Below are 19,452 nucleotides of genomic sequence, written 5' to 3'. Positions count from 1 at the left end.
GTTTTGATGAGAGAGTGCTTTCCTGCTCCATAAACGAAATGTTTTTGCTTTAAGTAAAGAGTTTGCTTTTCTGAGCAACTGAAGATCCTCACAAAAAGTACCCGCAAGTTCCAAACGGCCAGAGGCTGACCTTTATTCTTAAAATCAGACTGTGAAATGGCGTGGGGCTTTTGCAACATGAGCCCTCCTCCCCCAGCCCCCCGTACCGCTTTGATGGCTTGCTTTGTCAGGGGCTTGTCCACCTCCACTGACTCGATGGTGACCGTGTGGGACGCCTCCATCTGCAGCTGCTCCCGAAACCTCTTGCGCAGGTCTTCTGCTGTGTACTCCAGCTTGGGGTACGAAACGCGCTTCTCCTGCAACGGCACCAAAGGGAAGCAGTGGGGCAGGAACTCGAGAGCCCACGAGAGCAGCGCCAGTCCAGGGGCATGGAGGAAGAACTGCTTCCCTTTGCTGCATTCTGTGGCAGTTGCGGCAGCCCCCCAAGGAGCAACTGCCCCCAGCACTCAGCAGCAAGCCCACGGAAAAGGCATCTAGCATCCCCCCGATCCCTCCTCATGGCAGGCATTCCAGAGCAGAGCATTCAGCAGCAGCAGGAGAAGGAACCCGGAGGCCCTGTGGAGTTTCACGTTCCCAACGTTCTCCTCTCCTCTCTTTATCCCCACAAGAACCTGAAGAGCTGCGTTAGGCAGAGAGTGTTTGGCTGGCCCAAGGTCCCTCTGAGAGCTTCCGCAGCACAAGCGGGGGATCTGAACCTGGTTTTCCCAGATCCCACACTCTCCCTACACTGCCCTGCGCTGCCAGAACGGCCACAAGGTGTTATTTTGGGTCAGGAATGTATTTAAATGTCAACTCCTAAGATCTTGTCTCCGGAGCCAAAGGCAGGACCAGACCCAGCCACGCGTACCTTTCTGTAGAAGTCCTGGGAGAGGGGGACCGTACAGCGCTCCTCTTGGTGGGCACGGGGTGGCAGCTGGAAGTCCGGCTTGACCATCCGGATGGCCTTCAGTGCCATCTGCACTTTGTCCCCCTCAGGCTGGGAGGTGCTGCAGAGGTCCTCTAACTGGATGCCGCCTTCCTTGAGGTGCTGGAGGCACCTGGGGGAGGAGGAGAGGCAGAGGAGGGAGTTGCCGGGGGGAGACGGGACAGGGGGATTGTTCTAACCTGGGGCTGATTCCATTGCATCCCAGAAGCCAAGGACAGGGGTTGGAGAAGCAACTTCAGAGCCACCAAGGAGGCATATACTTATGTAAAACATGTCAGAACTTACCAAAATATTGTACTGAATGTTCTAATCATGTCCTTACCTGCTCTGAGCAAGTACTAGGGAAGGGTGGGTGACAAAAATAAGCTTGTATTTTTATTATTAGTAAAATAATATTATTAATAGACCCCATTCTTCCTCACAGAACTCAAGAAAACTTGCAATATAAATAAAATGCATCAAACAGAAGACTTAAAACCAACATTTAAAATAACCATTTAAAGGTAAAGGTAAAGGTATCCCCTGTGCAAGCACGGGTCATGTCTGACCCTTGGGGCGACGCCCTCCAGCGTTTTCATGGCAGACTCAATACGGGGTGGTTTGCCAGTGCCTTCCCCAGTCATTCCCGTTTCACCCCCCAGCAAGCTGGGTACTCATTTTACCGACCTCGGAAGGATGGAAGGCTGAGTCAACCTTGAGCCGGCTGCTGGGATTGAACTCCCAGCCTCATGGGCAAAACTTTCAGACGGCTGCCTTACCACTCTGCGCCACAAGAGGCTCATTAAAAAAGGACTGCTTTAATCAAACCCTTCTAAAATAACCATTTAGGACTGCTTTAATCAAACCCTTCTAAAATAAAACTTTCTTTAACTGGAACCTAAGGATCGAAAGGCAGGTGGGGGGCAGCACACCTCCCTAGGGAAGCTGCTACATTCTCTCCTGTGCTCATCAAAAGCTCCCGTGGGGACGGTCGGGGGGGGGGGCTTCTTCCCCTGATCTTTGTTCCAAGGCAGGAACATATGGGAGGCCTTTAAAGTCCAAGCCAACCCCATGAGCTGGGCTATCATCTCCCATATCAAGAGCCAGTGTAATGGCAGGACTTAGAGAGGTTTTCCGGCAGCAGGCCCAGCACGCAGCCTGGCAGCAGTCTTCTGCACCAGCTGCAGCTTTGGAACCCTCTTCAAGGACAGCCCCAGGAGCCTCAAGGACATAGAGGGAGGGAGAGTGTATAAACCAGGGGTTTATAAACTGCATTCGCTGGCAGGGGCTCTTGGGAATTGTAGTCCATGGACATCTGGGGGGGCCGCAGTTTGACGACCCCATGGTATAAACCCAGGAAGCCGGAAATAAAGACCAAACAACACAATCCGCGCAAGGCTGTGCCCTGTATCCCCGTGCCGGTGAAGTGGGGGATCAACAGTTTGCGATCCACAATGCCAAAAGCAGCCCACAGGTCTAGAAGAACTAGCACTGGCGACCCGCCTCTATCCAGATGGCGACGGAGATCGTCCAACAGGGAGACCAACGCCGTCTCTACCCCGTGGCCAGGACGGAAGCCAGATTGATACGGATCGAGCGTCAAAGTTTCCTCCAAGAAAGCCCGGAGCTGGTCAGCTGTGGCCCTTTGGACCACCTTGCCGAAACACTCCAAAACACTCCACATAAAATGAGCCTGAATCTTTGGGGGTACAAACAGCACAAGACGCGGAAGTGCCTCTGACGGATTGTTTTGTGGAATGAAGCCTGCACACATTTCTCCATCACAGGCTGCCTGGGGTGGGATGGGAATTATCTTCACAAGGGAGGCCACGTACCAGCATGGAGGGGGGGGGGGGGCGGCAGCAGGAGAGCTTCCAGAACTTGGGTGAGCAGGCCACCAGGTGGCCAATGAAGGACCAGGTGGGGACATGTTTCAAAGGGCTGACTTTAAAGCAGGCGCAGGTGGCCACAAGCTGGCCAAGTGCAAGAGGGAAAGAGACCATGGGGGTTGTTGCAGACAGCTCGTGGAAGATGCTCCCTCTGTGTGCAGCCACTGCAGTGAGAAAGACTAACTCCGAGCCGGGAATTATTAGGGAAGGGACTGAAATCAAAGTGGCCATTTATGCCATGACTGGAGAAACATTTGGTGCGGCCACCTCTGGAGGGCTGCTCCAGGAGCAGTACCTCAACCAGGACTCTGACAAGCCAGGAAAAGTACAAAGGAAAGAAACCAAAACCACTGGGGTATTGGAGCACCTTTCCAAAGAAAGGAAACAGCCTGGGACTTTTCAGTTCTGAGAACAAAAGACAGCCAAGGGAGGAGAGGACAGAGCTGCATAAAATTCTGCACGGGGTGGAAAAAGTAGAGAGACAGAACTTTCTCCTCCTGCCGCGGTGAGCTGGGTTTGAGCCCCACAAGCAGCCCGCTGGGTGACCTTGGGCTCGTCACAGCCCTGACCATTCTGCTCTCAAAGGGGTAACATCAGGGCTCTCAGATACACCAACCTCCCAGGGTGGCTGTGGTGGGGAGAGGAAGGGAAGGGGATTGGGACTCCTTTGGGCAGTAGAAAGCGGGGTCTAAAAACCAACAGTCACTGTGCAATGGTCACTGTGCACCATTTATTCTGGTGATGGCCCAGCCAGAATTAGCAAGGGGAGCCCGGCTACCCAGCCCTGCTACCCAGGACGGCTTGATTTGGGTGTGGCTTTTTCAGTGGAGGGCGGGTATCCAACCTAAACTACGCAGAACAAGCTTCCTTGCCACTCTTCTGAAACGCTCCCTGGCAGCACCCACTGATGAAGGCACACGGATCGGACAATGACCATTTATGCACTGGAGATTTAATGCCGGGCTGCAGGCTGGAGTTTTAGTCATGGCAGGTTGCCCCACCTCTTACTGCACCCACACAGGGGAGCTTTTGGCCCACTGCACCTTCTCCGCCCCTGATTTGGGGGAGCTCCCCCTGCAGGGGAGCTGCAGCAGTGAAGTTCCCAGTGCATAAACAGTGCGGGAGAAACCTGAGACTGTTCACGCAGGAGGCAGCCTGCGGAAGATATGCAAGATACCCCTCCCAAGCTCCGCTGGGACCCAGAATTCCTGCCACGAACGACTTGCCTCCCACTGGTCTGACAGGGAAGCAGCTCAATGCCTGGACTGAACAGGAGCGAGCACACCTGGGGGAAAGTGCCTCACCTGGAAATGACTTGTGGGCTGACGTCGGCTCGGCCCATGCACTCCAGCGCAGCAGCATAAGACTCCCGGTTGGGCTGCAGCCCGGCCTCCTCCAGGTACTGGAACAGCTGGCCAACTTGGTTCAGGGCACCCTACGCAGAGACAGAAACGAGAGGAAGTGCTGATTTCCAGGGCCAGCCATCCCATGCTCCAAGCCGTGAAATAACCAGCTGGCCAAAATACGAAAGCTTGTTGGTCTTCCAGGGGCCCTGGACTCTGCTGCTACAGACCAACATGGTAACTCCTCCCCAAATCTATCAGATAGTCAAACAAAGTCCAGATGCACTGCAAGCAATTCTGCCACCACAGCCTCATATGCATTCACCCAACGTGCTCTCCTGATCTTCTTTCTACGCCCTGAATGGTAAGATGGCCGATTTGGGAATCAGCCCTTAACTTAGTAGAATCGTAGAATGGGGAGGGGCCACACAGGCCATCTAGTCCCATCCCCTGCTCAGTGCAGGATCAGCCTCAAGCATCCAGAATAAGGATCTGTCCAGATGCTGCTTGAAGACCACCAGTGAGGGGGAGCTCCCCACCTCCTGAGGCAGCTCCTTCCACTGCTGAACTGCTTGGACTATGAAAATGTTTTCTCTAGTATTCAACCAGTTCCACTGTACACATAGTTTAAAGCCATTACTGCGGGTCCAGTCCTCTCCTGCCAACTGGAACTGCTCCCTGCCCTTCTCCAAGTGACAAGTTTTGCACAATAGCCCACCCACCCTTCGTATAAACAGCCTACTGCTCCCCACAGCCTCTTCTTGTACAAACTGCAGAGCTTGTCCATAATCTATGACTCAACCATCTCTCCCACCACTGCTTCAAGAGCAGTTAGAATAGTCTTGAATGTTCCTAGACATCACATCAGGAAGCTGGGGTCCAGAGCAAATAAAAGAGTCCATCAGAGCAGAAAAGGGGACTGGTGCAGTGGAATGTCCTTCCTTCCTTTGCTACATCTATTTCACCCTTCCAAAAAAATGAGAAGACACTTTAATTCTAACAAGGAAGGCTGAGATAGCCCCTAGTATTTTAGGGAATTTCCTGTAAAGTAATATCTTGACAGTCTGGAAAGGTCACAGGCCCCTAAAACAGTTTATTTTGCTGTCTAGTTTGTTGGAGAAGGCCAGAAATGCAGGATGAAATGGGGAGGGACAAAAATATACAGAGCAAAAAAAGAATTCTCTTTCAACGTCTGAGTTTCCCATGTCACTTAAAAAAATCTGACCCTAACGAAAATGCATAAGAGACAAACTGCACCCCAAGTTTGGAAAATAAAATAAAATAAAATAAAATAAAATAAAATAAAATAAAATAAAATAAAATAAAATAACTAACTAACTAACTAACTAACTAACTAACTAACTAACTAACTAACTAACTAACTAAATAAATAAATAAATAAATAAATAATGCGTCCCAAAAGCAACTCCTTTCCGGATGACTCCCCCCTCCCCAAGCCAGCAATAATATCCAGCAAAGGACAAAAGCAAATGATTCTTGGCACGATACAAAATTGTTTAGAACATTGCTTTCCCCTCCTCCATTTCCCCACAACAAACCCCCCCCCGAGGTAGACCAGGCTAAGAGTGTGTGATGGGCACAGGGTCCTCCTGTGAACGTCCGTGGCAGAAGTGGCGATCGAACCCAAGTTGTCCAGGGTCCTAGCCTGCCTCTCCACCAGCTACGCCACCCAGGACCAAAGCGCAGACTACTATGACACCAAAGAGTCCTGGGTTCAAATCCCCCTCAGCCACGAAGCCTCTTGGGTGTCCCTCCCTCTCTCAGCCTGGCTTACCTGGCAGCAAAAAGGCTGCTTTGAGCCAAGCAAGAAATACCTTCTTGGCATATCCGTGCAGGAGCCGATTGTACATCTGTATGTCCAGCAGTTTCCTCCGGGTGTGGGACCGGTGATAGAACCTCAGGCATTTGTGAGCTCTCTCAGTCTGGCCGAGAAAGAGGCAGCAGTCCAGGTAGGCCAAGATGCTGAGCTGGACGTTGCCATGCCGGCTTCCTTCTTCCGCTTCCTGGGGCAGCTTCTCCGCAGCATCCTCTGAGATCTGAACCCGCTCCCTCAGCCCTTCAGAGACCTCAGGAAGGCCCTCTTTAGGAGCTCTGCTGAAAGAGGTTACATTGGAACGGTTTTGGCAGCCTATGGGCTTGACAGTTTGCAGAAGTTGGGCTGTACAATAAAATAATCTCAAAATGTCAAAATGTTACTGGATGTCGGCATTTTAATATGTGTCGACGTTGTATAATTGTATTTTACTTTGCAGCGGGTAGACTTGAGATGGTGTCTTCCCCCTCTTACTCCCCCTCTCTTTCCCTCCCCTACACACACACATCTTTTTGCTGGACTTCGGGGCCAGCCCACAGACACTTGCTGATGTAACAGCAGCAGAATTCCATCAGCCTTACAGATGGGCATAAATAGTTTCCTCCCCAATACAATGATATAGCTTTTTTTCTGACACTCTCAGCGCAGAATTATATAATAGACTCTCCTTTTTAATCACGCTCATTCAGATATTTTTCATTATTTTCCAGGATCCCATTCAACCATTCCGCTACACTTTATAATGAGTTTAGATATTTTATATAGAGCAGGGGTAGTCAAACTGCGGCCCTCCAGATGTCCATGGACCACAATTCCCAGAAGCCCCTGCCAGCGAATGCTGGCAGGGGCTTCTGGGAATTGTGGTCCATGGACATCTGGAGGGCCGCAGTTTGACTACCCCTGATATAGAGTGTATTGTCACAATTCCGACCACTGAGGAAGTCCCAGTAGGGTCGAAACGCGTTTGGTCTTATGTGCTGTTAGTTCTGTATAGTTTTTATGTAGTTTTTATCCTGTTTTTAATTGCGCACTATAACAAATAATTAACATTTCTACATTGTTTTATTGTACAGCTCAACTTCTGAGTTCCTACCTGTTAAGGTTGGGTTGTGTTCCTTTTTTGGCTTTGGTTTTGCACTGAAAGTTTGCAGGACTGCTGGCCCTTCTCTTTTGGGGCGAATTCGGGGGGCTCTCCTCCCATCCGGCAGCTCTGCCCTCTTTCTGAGTCTTCCCTTTCCCTGCGGCCAACAGCTGGGCCTCGAGCCTCAAGAGACGCGTGTGCTTCATGGACTGCTCTTTGCTCAACTTCTCCATCCAGCGGCTGGGGCGGGAAGTGGTCCCGTCCTCGTGCTTCGGAGCGGGTTCCTTGCGAATCGATGCAGCTTCTTTCCACACTGTGGTCTGAGAAGAGCCACTCTTCAGAGCCTCGGGGGCCACCACCTCACAGGCATTGTTAGCCTGGAGTTGTTTCACTCGGGCCTCCAGAACTGCAGCGGGGATTAGCAGAGAGAGTTTAAAGGCAGGATGGGAACCAATGACTGACCGGAGGGATCAGAGCAGGGGTAGTCAACCTGTGGTCCTCCAGATGTCCATGGACTACAATTCCCATGAGCCCCTGCCAGCATTCGCTGGCAGGGGCTCATGGAAATTGTAGTCCATGGACATCTGGAGGACCACAGGTTGACTATCCCTGGATTAGAGGACTGAAGTCTGAAGCCTTCCTAAGCACAGCCCTGAACTGCTTTGGAGTTGCCTCCTCCTTGGGAGCCCAGGACACCTGATGCCTACATGTTCATGGGGAGCCTGACAGCCAATCACTTCCTTAGTGACCTAGACTTGGCGTATTGCGCAAATGGAGCGCCCCCCCCCCCATGGTCAACTCAAGCCAACCATCTCCACAAGGGTCTCTCCAGGGAAGGGGAGGTGCATCTGCCCCCCCCCCAGGTGGGCCGTCTAGCTCAGGGTCCTACCACATGAGAAGTGGGCAAGACCTCCCAATCAATGTCTGTAAAGCATGCAACTCCTCTCCCTCACTCTCAAGGGGGAAGAAAGGGAGGAGGGCTCATCACAATACATTTTGGAACAGCAGCAGTTAAGCCGAAGGGCTAGGATGTTACTAGGTGCAGCATACAGGCAGGGGAGAAGCCAGATATTAAGGCTGCGGGGAGAAGCAGGACTGGTGATCAAACCACAGTTCTGGCTAGGGTGACTAAAAATGCAGGAAGCCTTGGAGAAGTTGTTTCAAATAAAAGAATATGCTCTTTGCCAACTTGCACAGTGTTGTGGTGTAGTGGGTTAGGAGTGCCAGACTTGTATCTGGGAGATCCAGGTTCGAATCCCCACTGATGCCACAGAAGTGACCTTGCAGGGTTGTTGTGAAGATAAAGTGGAATAGAGAAAGGTGGCGTACATGGGAATGAGATTAATCGCCCAGTGCTTTGGGCCCAGGACTTTTAGCCCAGGGTCTTCACAGCCGAGCCTTCCGATTCTGAGTGTGTCCCACCCGCAGCCCCCGATATTTTCAACAGCACCAGGAAGCCCCTCCTTCAGACTCACCCTCGAAAAGTTCCGCCTTCTCATACACCCATCTTCTCCTGGCCTCTTCCTTCACCCTGGCTGAGGAATGACTCCGCACCACAAGCCGCAGGCTTCCTGCAAGACCCAAAGCGACAGGTGAGAAGCCGGCTCCAGAAAAGGGGCAAGCATCTCACTCACAGGAATGACTTCCAGCCAGGCACCTTAGGGCCTTCCCATGGGCAGGGTGAACAGAGGGCAGAGAAGGGCTTTCACGGGGCAAACTGCCATTTGCAGGGGAGCGGCCATGACTGCTTTTACAAAACGGATGTCCCCCTCCTTTTCAGCATAAAGACTGGGGCTACCTGCAATTTCAAGAAAAGAGCCGGCGTCCAGCAGCTCCACTAAAACCTGTGGCAGGAAAGGAGCTGAAGTGAGCCGTGACTCACAAAAGCTCAAACCTTGGCCCCTTCTGCACACATTCAATGTGCTTCTGCCGCTGGTTTCCCCTGGGTGGGACAGGAAAATCTACTTGTAAAGTGTACTGAAAGTGGGTTAGGACAGGTAACGTAGGCGGAATGGTCTCTTGCCCCAAACGTGGTTAGTCTAGGCAGGGGTAGTCAACCTGTGGTCCTCCAGAGGCCCATGGATGACAATTCCCATGAGCTCCTGCCAGCAAATGCTGGCAGGAGCTCATGGGAATTGTAGTCCATGGGCCTCTGGAGGACCACAGGTTGACTACCCCTGCTCTACAGCCCCTCTAAGGCGTGGGGCTGCCATGGGGAGGCGGCCAGGGATTTGAACCCAGGCCTCTGTTCTTACCCTCCAGTAATTACCGGGGAGAAAGGGGTCGTAATGCTCGCAGCTTGGTCACTCCCGCTGCGGCAACGGGGGTCCAGCCAGAATTGAAAGGCGTCCCTGGACTCAAACTCTGTCCTCACATTTATTATTTTAGGGCAGGGGTAGTCAAACTGCGGCCCTCCAGATGTCCATGGACTACAATTCCCAGGAGCCCCTGCCAGCATTCACTGGCAGGGGCTCATGGGAATTATAGTCCATGGACATCTGGAGGGCCGCAGTTTGACTACCCCTGTTTTAGGGCCCTAAATGCAGCCGCCTCTCGCTTTAAGAAGGGAAGATTAGGGTTGCCATGTCCCGACTGGGAAATTCTTGCAGATTTTCTATTTTTTTGGGGGGGGGGATCTTCATGGTCACGGAGCCTTCCCCCGGGGGAGCTGATCTCTATCGCCTGGAGACCAGCTGCAAATCCGGGAGACCTCCCGGCCCCACCTGGAAGCTGGCAACCCCCTCCTCCAGACCCCCCCCCCCGCCTTGCAGACCTACCTGTCCCCCGCAGCAGCGCCCCCTGTAGCTTCATCAGGGACATCCCCGCTCGCGCTACGCCCCCCACATGCCGGCCCCCACCCCGCCGAGCGCCCACACCGGCCGCCTCCAGGGCGCACGCGCGCCCCTCTCCAACCACGCCGCCCGTGCCCCGGCAGGCCTAGCGAGGCGCGCATGCGCACCGCGCGATTGGAAGGCGCGGCCGCCGCTCTCGGCCCCCCTCTGCTGGTACGCCGTGAGAAGGCAGGGCCGCGAAGACCGGGGCGGATTCCCACGGGCTGCTGGAGGGCGCAAGGTCTGGGAAGCCCTTCCTGCGCGCACGTGCGAGGAACAGCAACAACACTACGGGGCTGTTGTTCAGCACGTGCATTCAGATCAACGTTCTGGCCGGGTGTCGGGTTGCTAGCGTCAGGCTGGGAAATTCCTGGAGATCTTTCGGGGGGGGGGGAGTCTGGGGAGGGGAGGGACTTCAGGAGGGTCTAGTAAAGCCTTAGAGTCCGCCTTCTCCAGGTTAACAGATATTTGTCACCTGGGAATCATGTAGTCAAAGAATCGTAGAGTGGGAGGGGGCCATGCAGGCCATCTAGTCCCACCCCCTGCTCAATGCAGGTTCAGCCTCAAGTATCCAGGATAAGGATCTGTCCAGCCCCTGCTTGAAGGCCACCAGTAAGGGGGAGCTCCCCACCTCCTTAGGCAGCCCATTCCACTGCTGAACTAGAATCAGAATCCTAGAGTGGGAAGGGGCCACCCAGGCCATCTAGTCCCATTCCCTGCTCAATGCAGGGTCAGCCTCAAGCATCCAGGATAAGGATCTGTCCAGCCCCTGCTTGAAGGCCACCAGTGAGGGGGAGCTCCCCACCTCCTGAGGCTCCACTCTCCATCTCCTCTTCTCCAGCCTGAACATTCCCAAGTTCCTCAGCCTTTCGTCAGAGGGCTTGATCCCCAGCCCAGAGCAACCTTGTCACCCTCCTCTGAGTCCTCTCCGTTTTGATGTGAGGCCTCCTAAACTGCACACATTGGTCAGGTGGGATCCAACCCATGCGGTACATGGCAGGACTGTGATATCTTGCCATTTTGATATGAAGCCTCTATTGATACAGCTCAAGACTGCATTCACCTTTTTTAATAGCAGGAGATAGCCAGCCTCCACCTGAAGGCTGGCAACATGACCAACCGTGAAGGACAGGAACAAAGACCTACAAACTTCAATTTGTTTATGTGTTTTACACACAAAAGAGCCTCTTGTGGCGCAGGGTGGTAAGGCAGCAGAAATGCTCTCTGAAGCTGTCTGCCCATGAGGCTGGGAGTTCAATACCATGAGGCTGGGAGTTCAAGGTTGACTCAGCCTTCCATCCTTCCAAGGTCGGTAAAATGAGTACCCAGATTGCTGGGGGGTAAACGGTAATGACTGGGGAAGGCACTGGCAAACCACTCCGTATTGAGTCTGCCATGAAAACGCTAGAGGGCGTCACCCCAAGGGTCAGACATGACCTGGTGCTTGCACAGGGGGATACCTTTACCTTTACACACAATATCCGTTCCCCAGCCCCCCTTTCTTTTCAGAGGCCATGGCTCCATCGTCAACAAGCACTAAGGACATTCTTATGCCAGCCCAGCGGAAGAGGGAAGTGCGTTTTCCTGAGTCATATTTTCCCAGGATGGAACCTGGAATGTTGTTGTTCACCTGCCTCGCTGTTAGTCAGACTGGAAGCTCCTGGGGGTGAGACTGGGGCACAGCAGGCAGGTCAGGCCTTGACAAGCTATCCTGGCAGTCAGAGAGAGGCCCGAGGCATGAAGTGGTTCCATTACAGCACAAAAGATGAGCGAGCTTCTTTCTCACCTCCTAGGGATCGCCAGCTTCAGCCTGGGATTTTCCTAGAGATTTTAGGGGTGGACCTTGGGGAGGGGAGTGACCCTGGCAGGGCAAATGCCCCAGAGCTCTCCCCCTCCAAAGCAACTGTTGTCTTCAAGGGAACGCATCTCTATTGTCCAAAAACCATGAGATTTCCAGGCTGCATCTGGAGGTTGGCAACCCTATTAGCTATGGCACATCCTCTCTCACGCACACACACACACAGAATGTTTGTGCCCTTCCAGAATTCATGTCTCCTGCCTCAGTGCCATCAAATCCCCAGTCTGGAGTGTTTTCTAAATGTGACTCAAAATAACCGAGCATCGATGCAGGTGAGTCACCGTGTTGGTCTGAAACAACAGAACAAAGTTCAGCTCACACTGGGCCCGTGGGTGTTATTCTGATGTGCATATCACAAGTGCCTGCCACTGTGCAGCTCCCGTTGTTCCTTCAAACAACAAGAACCCCGGCCAGAGGGGGAGGGGGCAGCTTCCAACTCGTGTGCACTCTCCTGGGTCTCTGCCCGCTCGGCTCTGGCACCGAGGCAAGATGAAGCAGCGTGGCACACTTCCTGTTTACAGTCCTACCTTTTGACGAGTCAGCGATCAGTGTGCTGGCGCAATTATGCAATTACCTGTTTGCATCTAGGCTGGTTCCTCTCCCGCCCAGGAGCAATGAGGACAGTGGATGGAAAATAAAGCTGCAAGGAAGTGCCATGCTGGCAGTGGGGGCTTGGGGGCCGCTTGGAGAGGTGCAGGAGGGTGTCCAAAAAAGGCTGCTGCAACAATGAAGGGACTGGAACATCCTGATTAGAAAGGCTGTGACAGATTTTGGGCCCTTGGCATTGCATGACCTGAAAATACACCCATGTATGTGGATGCGTATAATTAAGGTACCCCATTGGGAGGAGGGCAATAACCATGTCCAATCTCCCTTAAAGCCCGTGTTACAGAGCTTCCCAAAGTATAGTGCAGAAAAGGCGGGCAGACAAATTTCTCATAAGGCCTAATAATCCAGGCCATTCATCACTTGGACAGTGGGACCAATGCTCCTTACACATTTTGCATTAACTTTAAACTCTTACATATGCAGCACTTTCCACCTGTATGGAGTTTTGCAGAGAGCACAGGACTCTGCCTCACACAGCTTACAATCTAGAACACCTGGGGGTTAGCAACTCTAGCCTTGAATCCAAGATACTGGGGGTGAAGCTTAGGAACTCCCTAATGGTGTCTGGCTGCTGAATAAAGATTTCTTGTGGGTCTGTGATGTGATGCAAAGGAGGGATGCTGCCAGCTAGAACTTGCCTCTCCCCTCCCACTAGAGGTGGTAAAACATGGGGATAAGCTTGCAACACTGGTCAGTGGAGGGGGGGGAACCGGGGGGGCTCAACAAGTCTGAAGTGGTTATTGTTGGATACTGTTAAACTGCATACAAGAGAATCTGGGAGAGAAAGGGTTGATTCTGTCTGTCTCTCCCTGCCCCATCGAGTACACTTCTCAGTTGACATCACCCACCGGGTACATGTTGACCCTCTTCAGCCACTGCTTGCTTTTGTATTTCATTTTATACATAGGTCCTCTCCTCTCTCTCTTGCCTGTGCGTGGAGCTGAAGAGGAACTGTTGTCTCCAAGGGAACGCATCTCTATTGTACAAAAACCATGAGACTTCCCTAGCCTTTTGGGAAGTTTAACTGTTCACAACTAGTTAATTGTACCTGCAATATGTCATGTAAAAATGCTACTACTTTTGTAAGTAAAACTTCTTTTTCTTGTCACTGGAATCAGATAATCTTTGTAATGTGTTTGAACAGCATCTCTCCTTAACCAGACAACATAGAAAATCAGAGATACTGCATAAAGCTTCTGTGCTTTCGAGGCAAATTGTATTTTTGTACATTTAACCCAATCGGTTATGGGCTGAGAGACAGAAGCTGATGTTTAAAAAGGACTTAAAGTCTTTGATTAGCAGATCCTCTTTGGGATTTTTTAATCTTTAAAAATTCTCCATTGTTCTCCACATGACTGTGAAATTCATGGCTGAATCAAGCAGATATTTGGAGATCCCAAAACTTCTTGCTGAGAACAATAGAAGCTGGCTTCAAAGATTTTATATACTCCTTGAAACAAAAGAAGCTGCGGGAATCTTAGAGGGGAAGAAAAAGCAGAGAAAGGCCAGGTTTTAGACTCTTAGATAATCAGAAATGGAGTTGCTGGCAGGGGCTCATGGGAATTGTAGTCCATGAACATCTGGAGGACCACAGGTTGACTACCCCTGGAATAGAAGACAAAAAGAAGGAGGAGGAGAAGAAAGTTGGTTCTTATATGTCACATTTCTCTACCGAAAGGAGTCTCAAAGCGGCTTCCATTTGCCTTGCCTTTCCTCTCCCCACAACAGACTCCCTGTGAGGGAGGAGAGGCTGAGAGAGCCGTGATATTACTGAAAAAGAAGAATTGGTTCTTATATGCTGCTTTTCTGTACGCAAAGCAGTCTCAAAGCAGCTTATATTCACCTTCCCTTTCCTCTCCCCACAACAGACACCCTGTGAGGTGGGTGAGGCTGAGAGAGCCCTGATATTCCTGCTCGGTCAGAACAGCTTTCTCAGACCAAGGTCACCCAGCTGGTTGCATTTGGGGGAGCGCGGAATCAAACCAAGCTCGCCAGATTTGAAGTCCGCACCCCAAACCACCTAGCTGGCTCTCTTGCCAAGAACATTATTATGGGATTGTTGGATGGATGACAGTGAGACTTTCATGTTTGAAAAGTCCCAGACAGCAAAAGAAAGACACAACAATCTAGAAGAGTCTTTTGGGTTTAGTAGTATTAAATCCCAAGAAGGAGGAATAAGAAAACCCTGTAAAACAAGGTAACTTAACAAGAGAAATTTGTGGAGAATAGATATTTATTAATTTTATTTATTCAATTTGTTTTCCGCCACGGCAAGCCGCCTTGTGGTGGGTCACATAATAAAACCCCCATAAAAAACAACAAAACCCTATTAAAACCCCATTCATAGAATCATAGAATCATAGAGTTGGAAGGGGCCATACAGGCCATCTAGTCCAACCCCCTGCTCAACGCAGGATCAGCCCTAAGCATCCTAAAGCATCCAAGAAAAGTGTGTATCCAACCTTTGCTTGAAGACTGCCAGTGAGGGGGAGCTCACCACCTCCTTAAGCAGCCTATTCCACTGCTGAACTACTCTGACTGTGAAAAACTTTTTCCTGATATCTAGCCTATATCGTTGTACTTGAAGTTTAAACCCATTACTGCGTGTCCTTTCCTCTGCAGCCAACAGAAACAGCATCCTGCCCTCCTCCAAGTGACAACCTTTCAAATACTTAAAGAGGGCTATCATGTCCCCCCTAAACCTCCTTTTCTCCAGGCTGAACATCCCCAAGTCCCTCAACCTATCTTCATAGGCTTGGTCCCTTCAAGGCTTGGTCCCTTGGCCCCTTAATGTTAAAACAAGCATGGCGGTAAAAAATATCATCCCTCCTTACAGTCGGTACAACTGCAATTAGGTGCACCAGAGGGACTGCACCTGCCAACAGCCACCAGTACGTTCTAAGATGGCAGTATCTTCCGGGGGGTGGTGGTGGTGGAATCTGATCTTCCAAGCCCTGGCCTCAACTGTAGACCTGACGGGGTCTTACAGGCCCTGCAGAACGCTGAAAGCTCTTGCGGGGCCCACAGCACTTCCAGGAGCTCATTCAACCAGGTAGGAGCCAGGACCAAAAAGGCCCTGGCCCTGGTTGAGGCCAGGCAAACTTCTCAGGGGCCAGGAATGACCAGTAAGTTGATACCTGCAGAGCGTCAAGCCCTTCAGGGGGCATAGAGCAACAGGCAGTCCCTCAGAAGGGCCTTGAAGGTCAAAACAAGAACCTTGAACCTGATCCGGGCTGCAACCGGCAACCAATGCAGCTGCCTCAGCACTGGCTGGATGTGGGCTGTCCATCTCTGAACTGAGGCTGGTGTTTGAAAATCTAGCTCGCTGTGGCTTTAATATAAATCGGGTTCAAGTAATCCTGGAACTGATGTGAACTGGACACACCTCCCTGCCATGCTCCCAGAAGTGACATGTTTACAGTGTGTGTGGCATCAACATAATCGCTAAAAAAATAAAATGCTCGTGAGCTAGTTTCATTTGTGTGCGCGTGCAGTCCCTTGCCTGAACAAAACAAGGAAGCATTCATCTCGGTTGTCGTAAAGGCCATCATGCAAAGCAGCAGTTCTCCTTTGGGGAAATGACCTGTGCAATTTGGAGATTACTTGAAACCTTGGGATATCTCCAGGCCCCACCAGGAGGTTCAAAGGAAGCAGAAACACAAGCCACCTTGCACGGTAACGAGCAAGAATATATTTATCCAGGGTTTGGAAACGGTTGCCAGAGCAAGGGGAAACCTGGGAAGAAAGGAATCCTAGTGCAGGCTGTGCACTGTCCTTGCACTGGATCCAGGTGGATCCCTAGACCTCAGCTAGGGATGCCAGCCTCCAGGGGATCCCCAGGATCCTTAGGAATTCCACCATATCTCTCCACTACAGAGATCAGTTTTCCTGGAGAAAATGGCTGCTTTAGAGGGAGAACTCTGTGGCACTAGACATAGCCAACTCCTGCTTCAATAACTGAATATTTTTGCTGGCAACAGCCTTCTGCTATAAGGTGATCAGATTGTGAGGGACCTAAGGCGGGACACCGGGGGGCGGGGGGGCGGCGTCAGGGGTGGCAGCGGCAGCTCCTGCTTGACAGGGGGGTGGGGGGGGCAGTGGCTCCTGTTTGGCGGCAGCGGTAGGGGCGCTCTCCTCCTGTCCCCTCCACCCCTGGCTTGCTCACCTGCTTCCTCTTGCGGGCCATGTGTGCTGGCAGCAGGAAAGTCCCGGGAAGCGGGCAGCCAATGGAACTGGCCGCCTCCGAGCCGGGCCATCCCAGCTGCCTTCTCACTGGCTGCCAGCTTCGGGGAAGGGCGGGCGGAGGCCATGCCAGGCCCTGTGCCAGACTGCCTCCTTGATCCTGGTTGCGGTCTCCCCAGTGTGGCAACCAGGCTGGCAGTGGCCTCCTCTCTGGCCGGCCAGGTGGGTGGAACAAAGTGGGGAGCGGGGCGGAGGCAGCCGCCTGGCCACCTGGCCCAGCCGGGCTGGCCTGCCGTGCCCTGCCCCACCTTGCCTTGCCTCGCGCCGCCTTGCCTTATGTCGCCCTGCACCGTCTTGCCTTGCCGGGTGCCGTCGCGGGACATTTGAGGAACGTGGCAGGATGCGGAGCAATTGGCCTGGAAGCAGGGCGGTCCCACGAGAAGCGGGATGGATGGGCACCTTATGCTGCTGGCCACAGACATTTTCTGCCAGTCGAGCTCTGAGAAGAAATTCTGAGAGGGGGAAATGGGAGGGACCAGTGGGGGGGGGGGGCAGCAGATTCAGTGCTTCTCTCCCGTTCCTTTCCCATTGTGTATGACCTCAAGGCCACCACAGCCCAGACAGATGAGCAGGAAGCCACATCCTCCCTAGGTTAGTGAAAAGTAACCTGTTTGAGAATGTCTGATCTAACTGGAGAGCAAAGGGCAAATTTTATGCTTGGGACGTTGGGGGAAGATTCCTCCGTGTTTGTGAGTGTGCACAGTAAAAGCCATAAGAAAGACATAAAAACTTTCAAGGAGGCACTAAAATAATTGTGGGAGGAATGTTCAAAACAGCTTATTGAATCTCAGGTTACGATTCTAGAAAGAACTTGAAAGAGAAGTCCCACACAGAGAATGGGAGAATAACCAATTGCCACTTTGATTTAATTGCTACAAAAGGGGCCACTTTGCAGAGGGCTGTACAGAACCTCTAGCTAATGGTGGGTTTTCGAAAATGGACAAGAACAGCACACAAGACAAGAACGGCACACAAAATTCAAATTCAAAAACATTTAATGGCATGTAAAAACAGCTTCTAAATAAAAATAATTAGGAATTAATGTATAGTTAATAGTAATTAATAGTAATTACATAATCAAAGATAAAACAAATAAATGAAGTAAATAAATAACAGGCGATACGATACAATAATATACTCCCCCAGAATGCTCAGTAAACAATAATTTACATCAAGTATAGATGCCCATGGACTAGAATTATTTCTTCCTTAGCCGATTGTCCCTATGTATCCCTGTGGCCAAGAACTCTGCCACTGGTTCTGTTTTCTGGGGATTTATCAGCTAGTAAATATCGAGCGAATGGGAACAATCAATCGATGTCTGAGCATAAAATGCGATGAACAATGAAATAGAATGTGTGACACTGAGTCAGGCTCTAGTTGGGAAAATCTGCATAATCTGTTCCCCATTGGTACATTGCTGTATCTACCTGAGAGAATAGCTGAGGGGAAGATGTTTAATCTGGCGAGCATAAAAGTTCAACGGTGGAGCGGATTAATACAACTTTGCAAATCGGTAGCTCCACGACCTGCATTTGAAGTCAGGCCGAAGAAGCAGGGGGAACAAGTCCGATTGATTCCCGCTTCAATGGTTTGTCTCTCAATATCACAGATTCTCTGTCTAATAATACCAAATAACTGAGACTCCCCATAATGAACCAAAGACTCTAAGTTAATACTCATAGTGTGAAGTTTATGTTGGATCTGCCAGTACCAATTAGAAACAAAGGGATCACTTAGCAAATCATACAAAACTTAAACAAACACACAATTTTAAACATCAACAGCATGAAGGCAGAATACATGGGTGAAAGTTTTTTTAACTAATTAACCAGAAAAAGCTTTATTTAAAATGCTGCTGAATCTGAATCAAAGGAGAACATGCGGGCACTAGACAGTCACAGAATCATAGGATTGGAAGGGGCCATCCAGGCCATCTAGTCCAACCCCCTGCTCAACGCAGGATCAGCCCAAAGCATATTAAGGCATCCAAGAAAAGTGTGTATCCAACCTTTGCTTGAAGACTGCCAGTGGAGCACCTAGCCACACTGCAAATATTTCATGAATGTAATGAAAATGAGAAAGGAGAAATAAAAATTGCTAATAGCTAATGCATCTTCAAGAAAAGTTGATGTAAACTGATTCCATATGGCGCCAGCTACACTGGGCCACCAGTGGAGAATCACTATAGTGCGGCAGGCTCCACATCAGTCTCTGTCCCAACATTTTTCAGGCTGGGGACCGGGGGGGGGAGGGTAAGGGAGGCGCAGGGACCGGGGAGAACGGAGGCCTCCCCCCATGGTGCAGAACTTCCTCCCTAGCCATGCTTGGGGGCAGGCGGGGGTGCAAATGCGCAGGCACGGAGCTGTCACACCTGCGCGTTTGCGCCCATGCCTCCCCCCGCAGCACTGCACTCACTGGCGGGCGCAAACACACAGGTGTGGAGCTGCCATGCGTTTGTGCCCGCGCCTCCCCCTGCAGCGTGGCTAGGCTTGAACGCCATGCCCCAGGGGGAGGGAGCGCTGCGCCACAGGGGGGAGGGAGGCGCATCTGGTACCGGGCCATGGACCAGGGGTTGCGGAACACAGGCATGGGGAACACATTTCCAAGGGACGTGTAGTGCCTCATTGAAATGTGTCTCCACGGGAAACAAAACAGCAGCAGTTTAGTTCCACTGCACAGGGGGGCCCACGAGGGGGAGTTTTTATTTTGCCAGCCTTCCTGCAAAGGAATAATAAATGCCCTAGTCTGCTCTGCAGTACGGCACAGCTCCATGAAGCCGACTGGGGCATTGTTTGGCC

General features: G+C 51.4%; 1 protein-coding gene across 3 annotated transcripts in view; it reads right to left on the bottom strand.

Moving 5' to 3' along the window:
- Window positions 1-9,994, bottom strand: part of POLRMT (RNA polymerase mitochondrial) — a 40,027-nt gene extending 30,033 nt beyond the window's left edge. For 2 of the 3 annotated variants that reach the window (XM_077331927.1, XM_077331929.1), the window contains exons 1-7: window positions 9,889-9,994; window positions 8,587-8,682; window positions 7,124-7,517; window positions 6,032-6,311; window positions 4,158-4,288; window positions 908-1,097; window positions 207-356 (exon numbers count right to left, since the gene is read on the bottom strand). In XM_077331927.1, the coding sequence (XP_077188042.1) occupies window positions 207-356; window positions 908-1,097; window positions 4,158-4,288; window positions 6,032-6,311; window positions 7,124-7,517; window positions 8,587-8,682; window positions 9,889-9,931 (1,284 nt within the window). In that variant the 5' untranslated portion in view covers window positions 9,932-9,994. The remainder of the gene's footprint in view (window positions 1-206; window positions 357-907; window positions 1,098-4,157; window positions 4,289-6,031; window positions 6,312-7,123; window positions 7,518-8,586; window positions 8,683-9,888) is intronic. The other variant, XM_077331928.1, reaches the window with a different exon arrangement.
- Window positions 9,995-19,452: the final 9,458 nt, after the last annotated feature.

The sequence above is a fragment of the Paroedura picta genome, chromosome 4 (genome assembly GCF_049243985.1).
Source record: "Paroedura picta isolate Pp20150507F chromosome 4, Ppicta_v3.0, whole genome shotgun sequence".
Taxonomy (NCBI): Eukaryota; Metazoa; Chordata; class Lepidosauria; order Squamata; family Gekkonidae; genus Paroedura; species Paroedura picta.
This window is presented reverse-complemented; position numbering and strand designations above follow the sequence as displayed.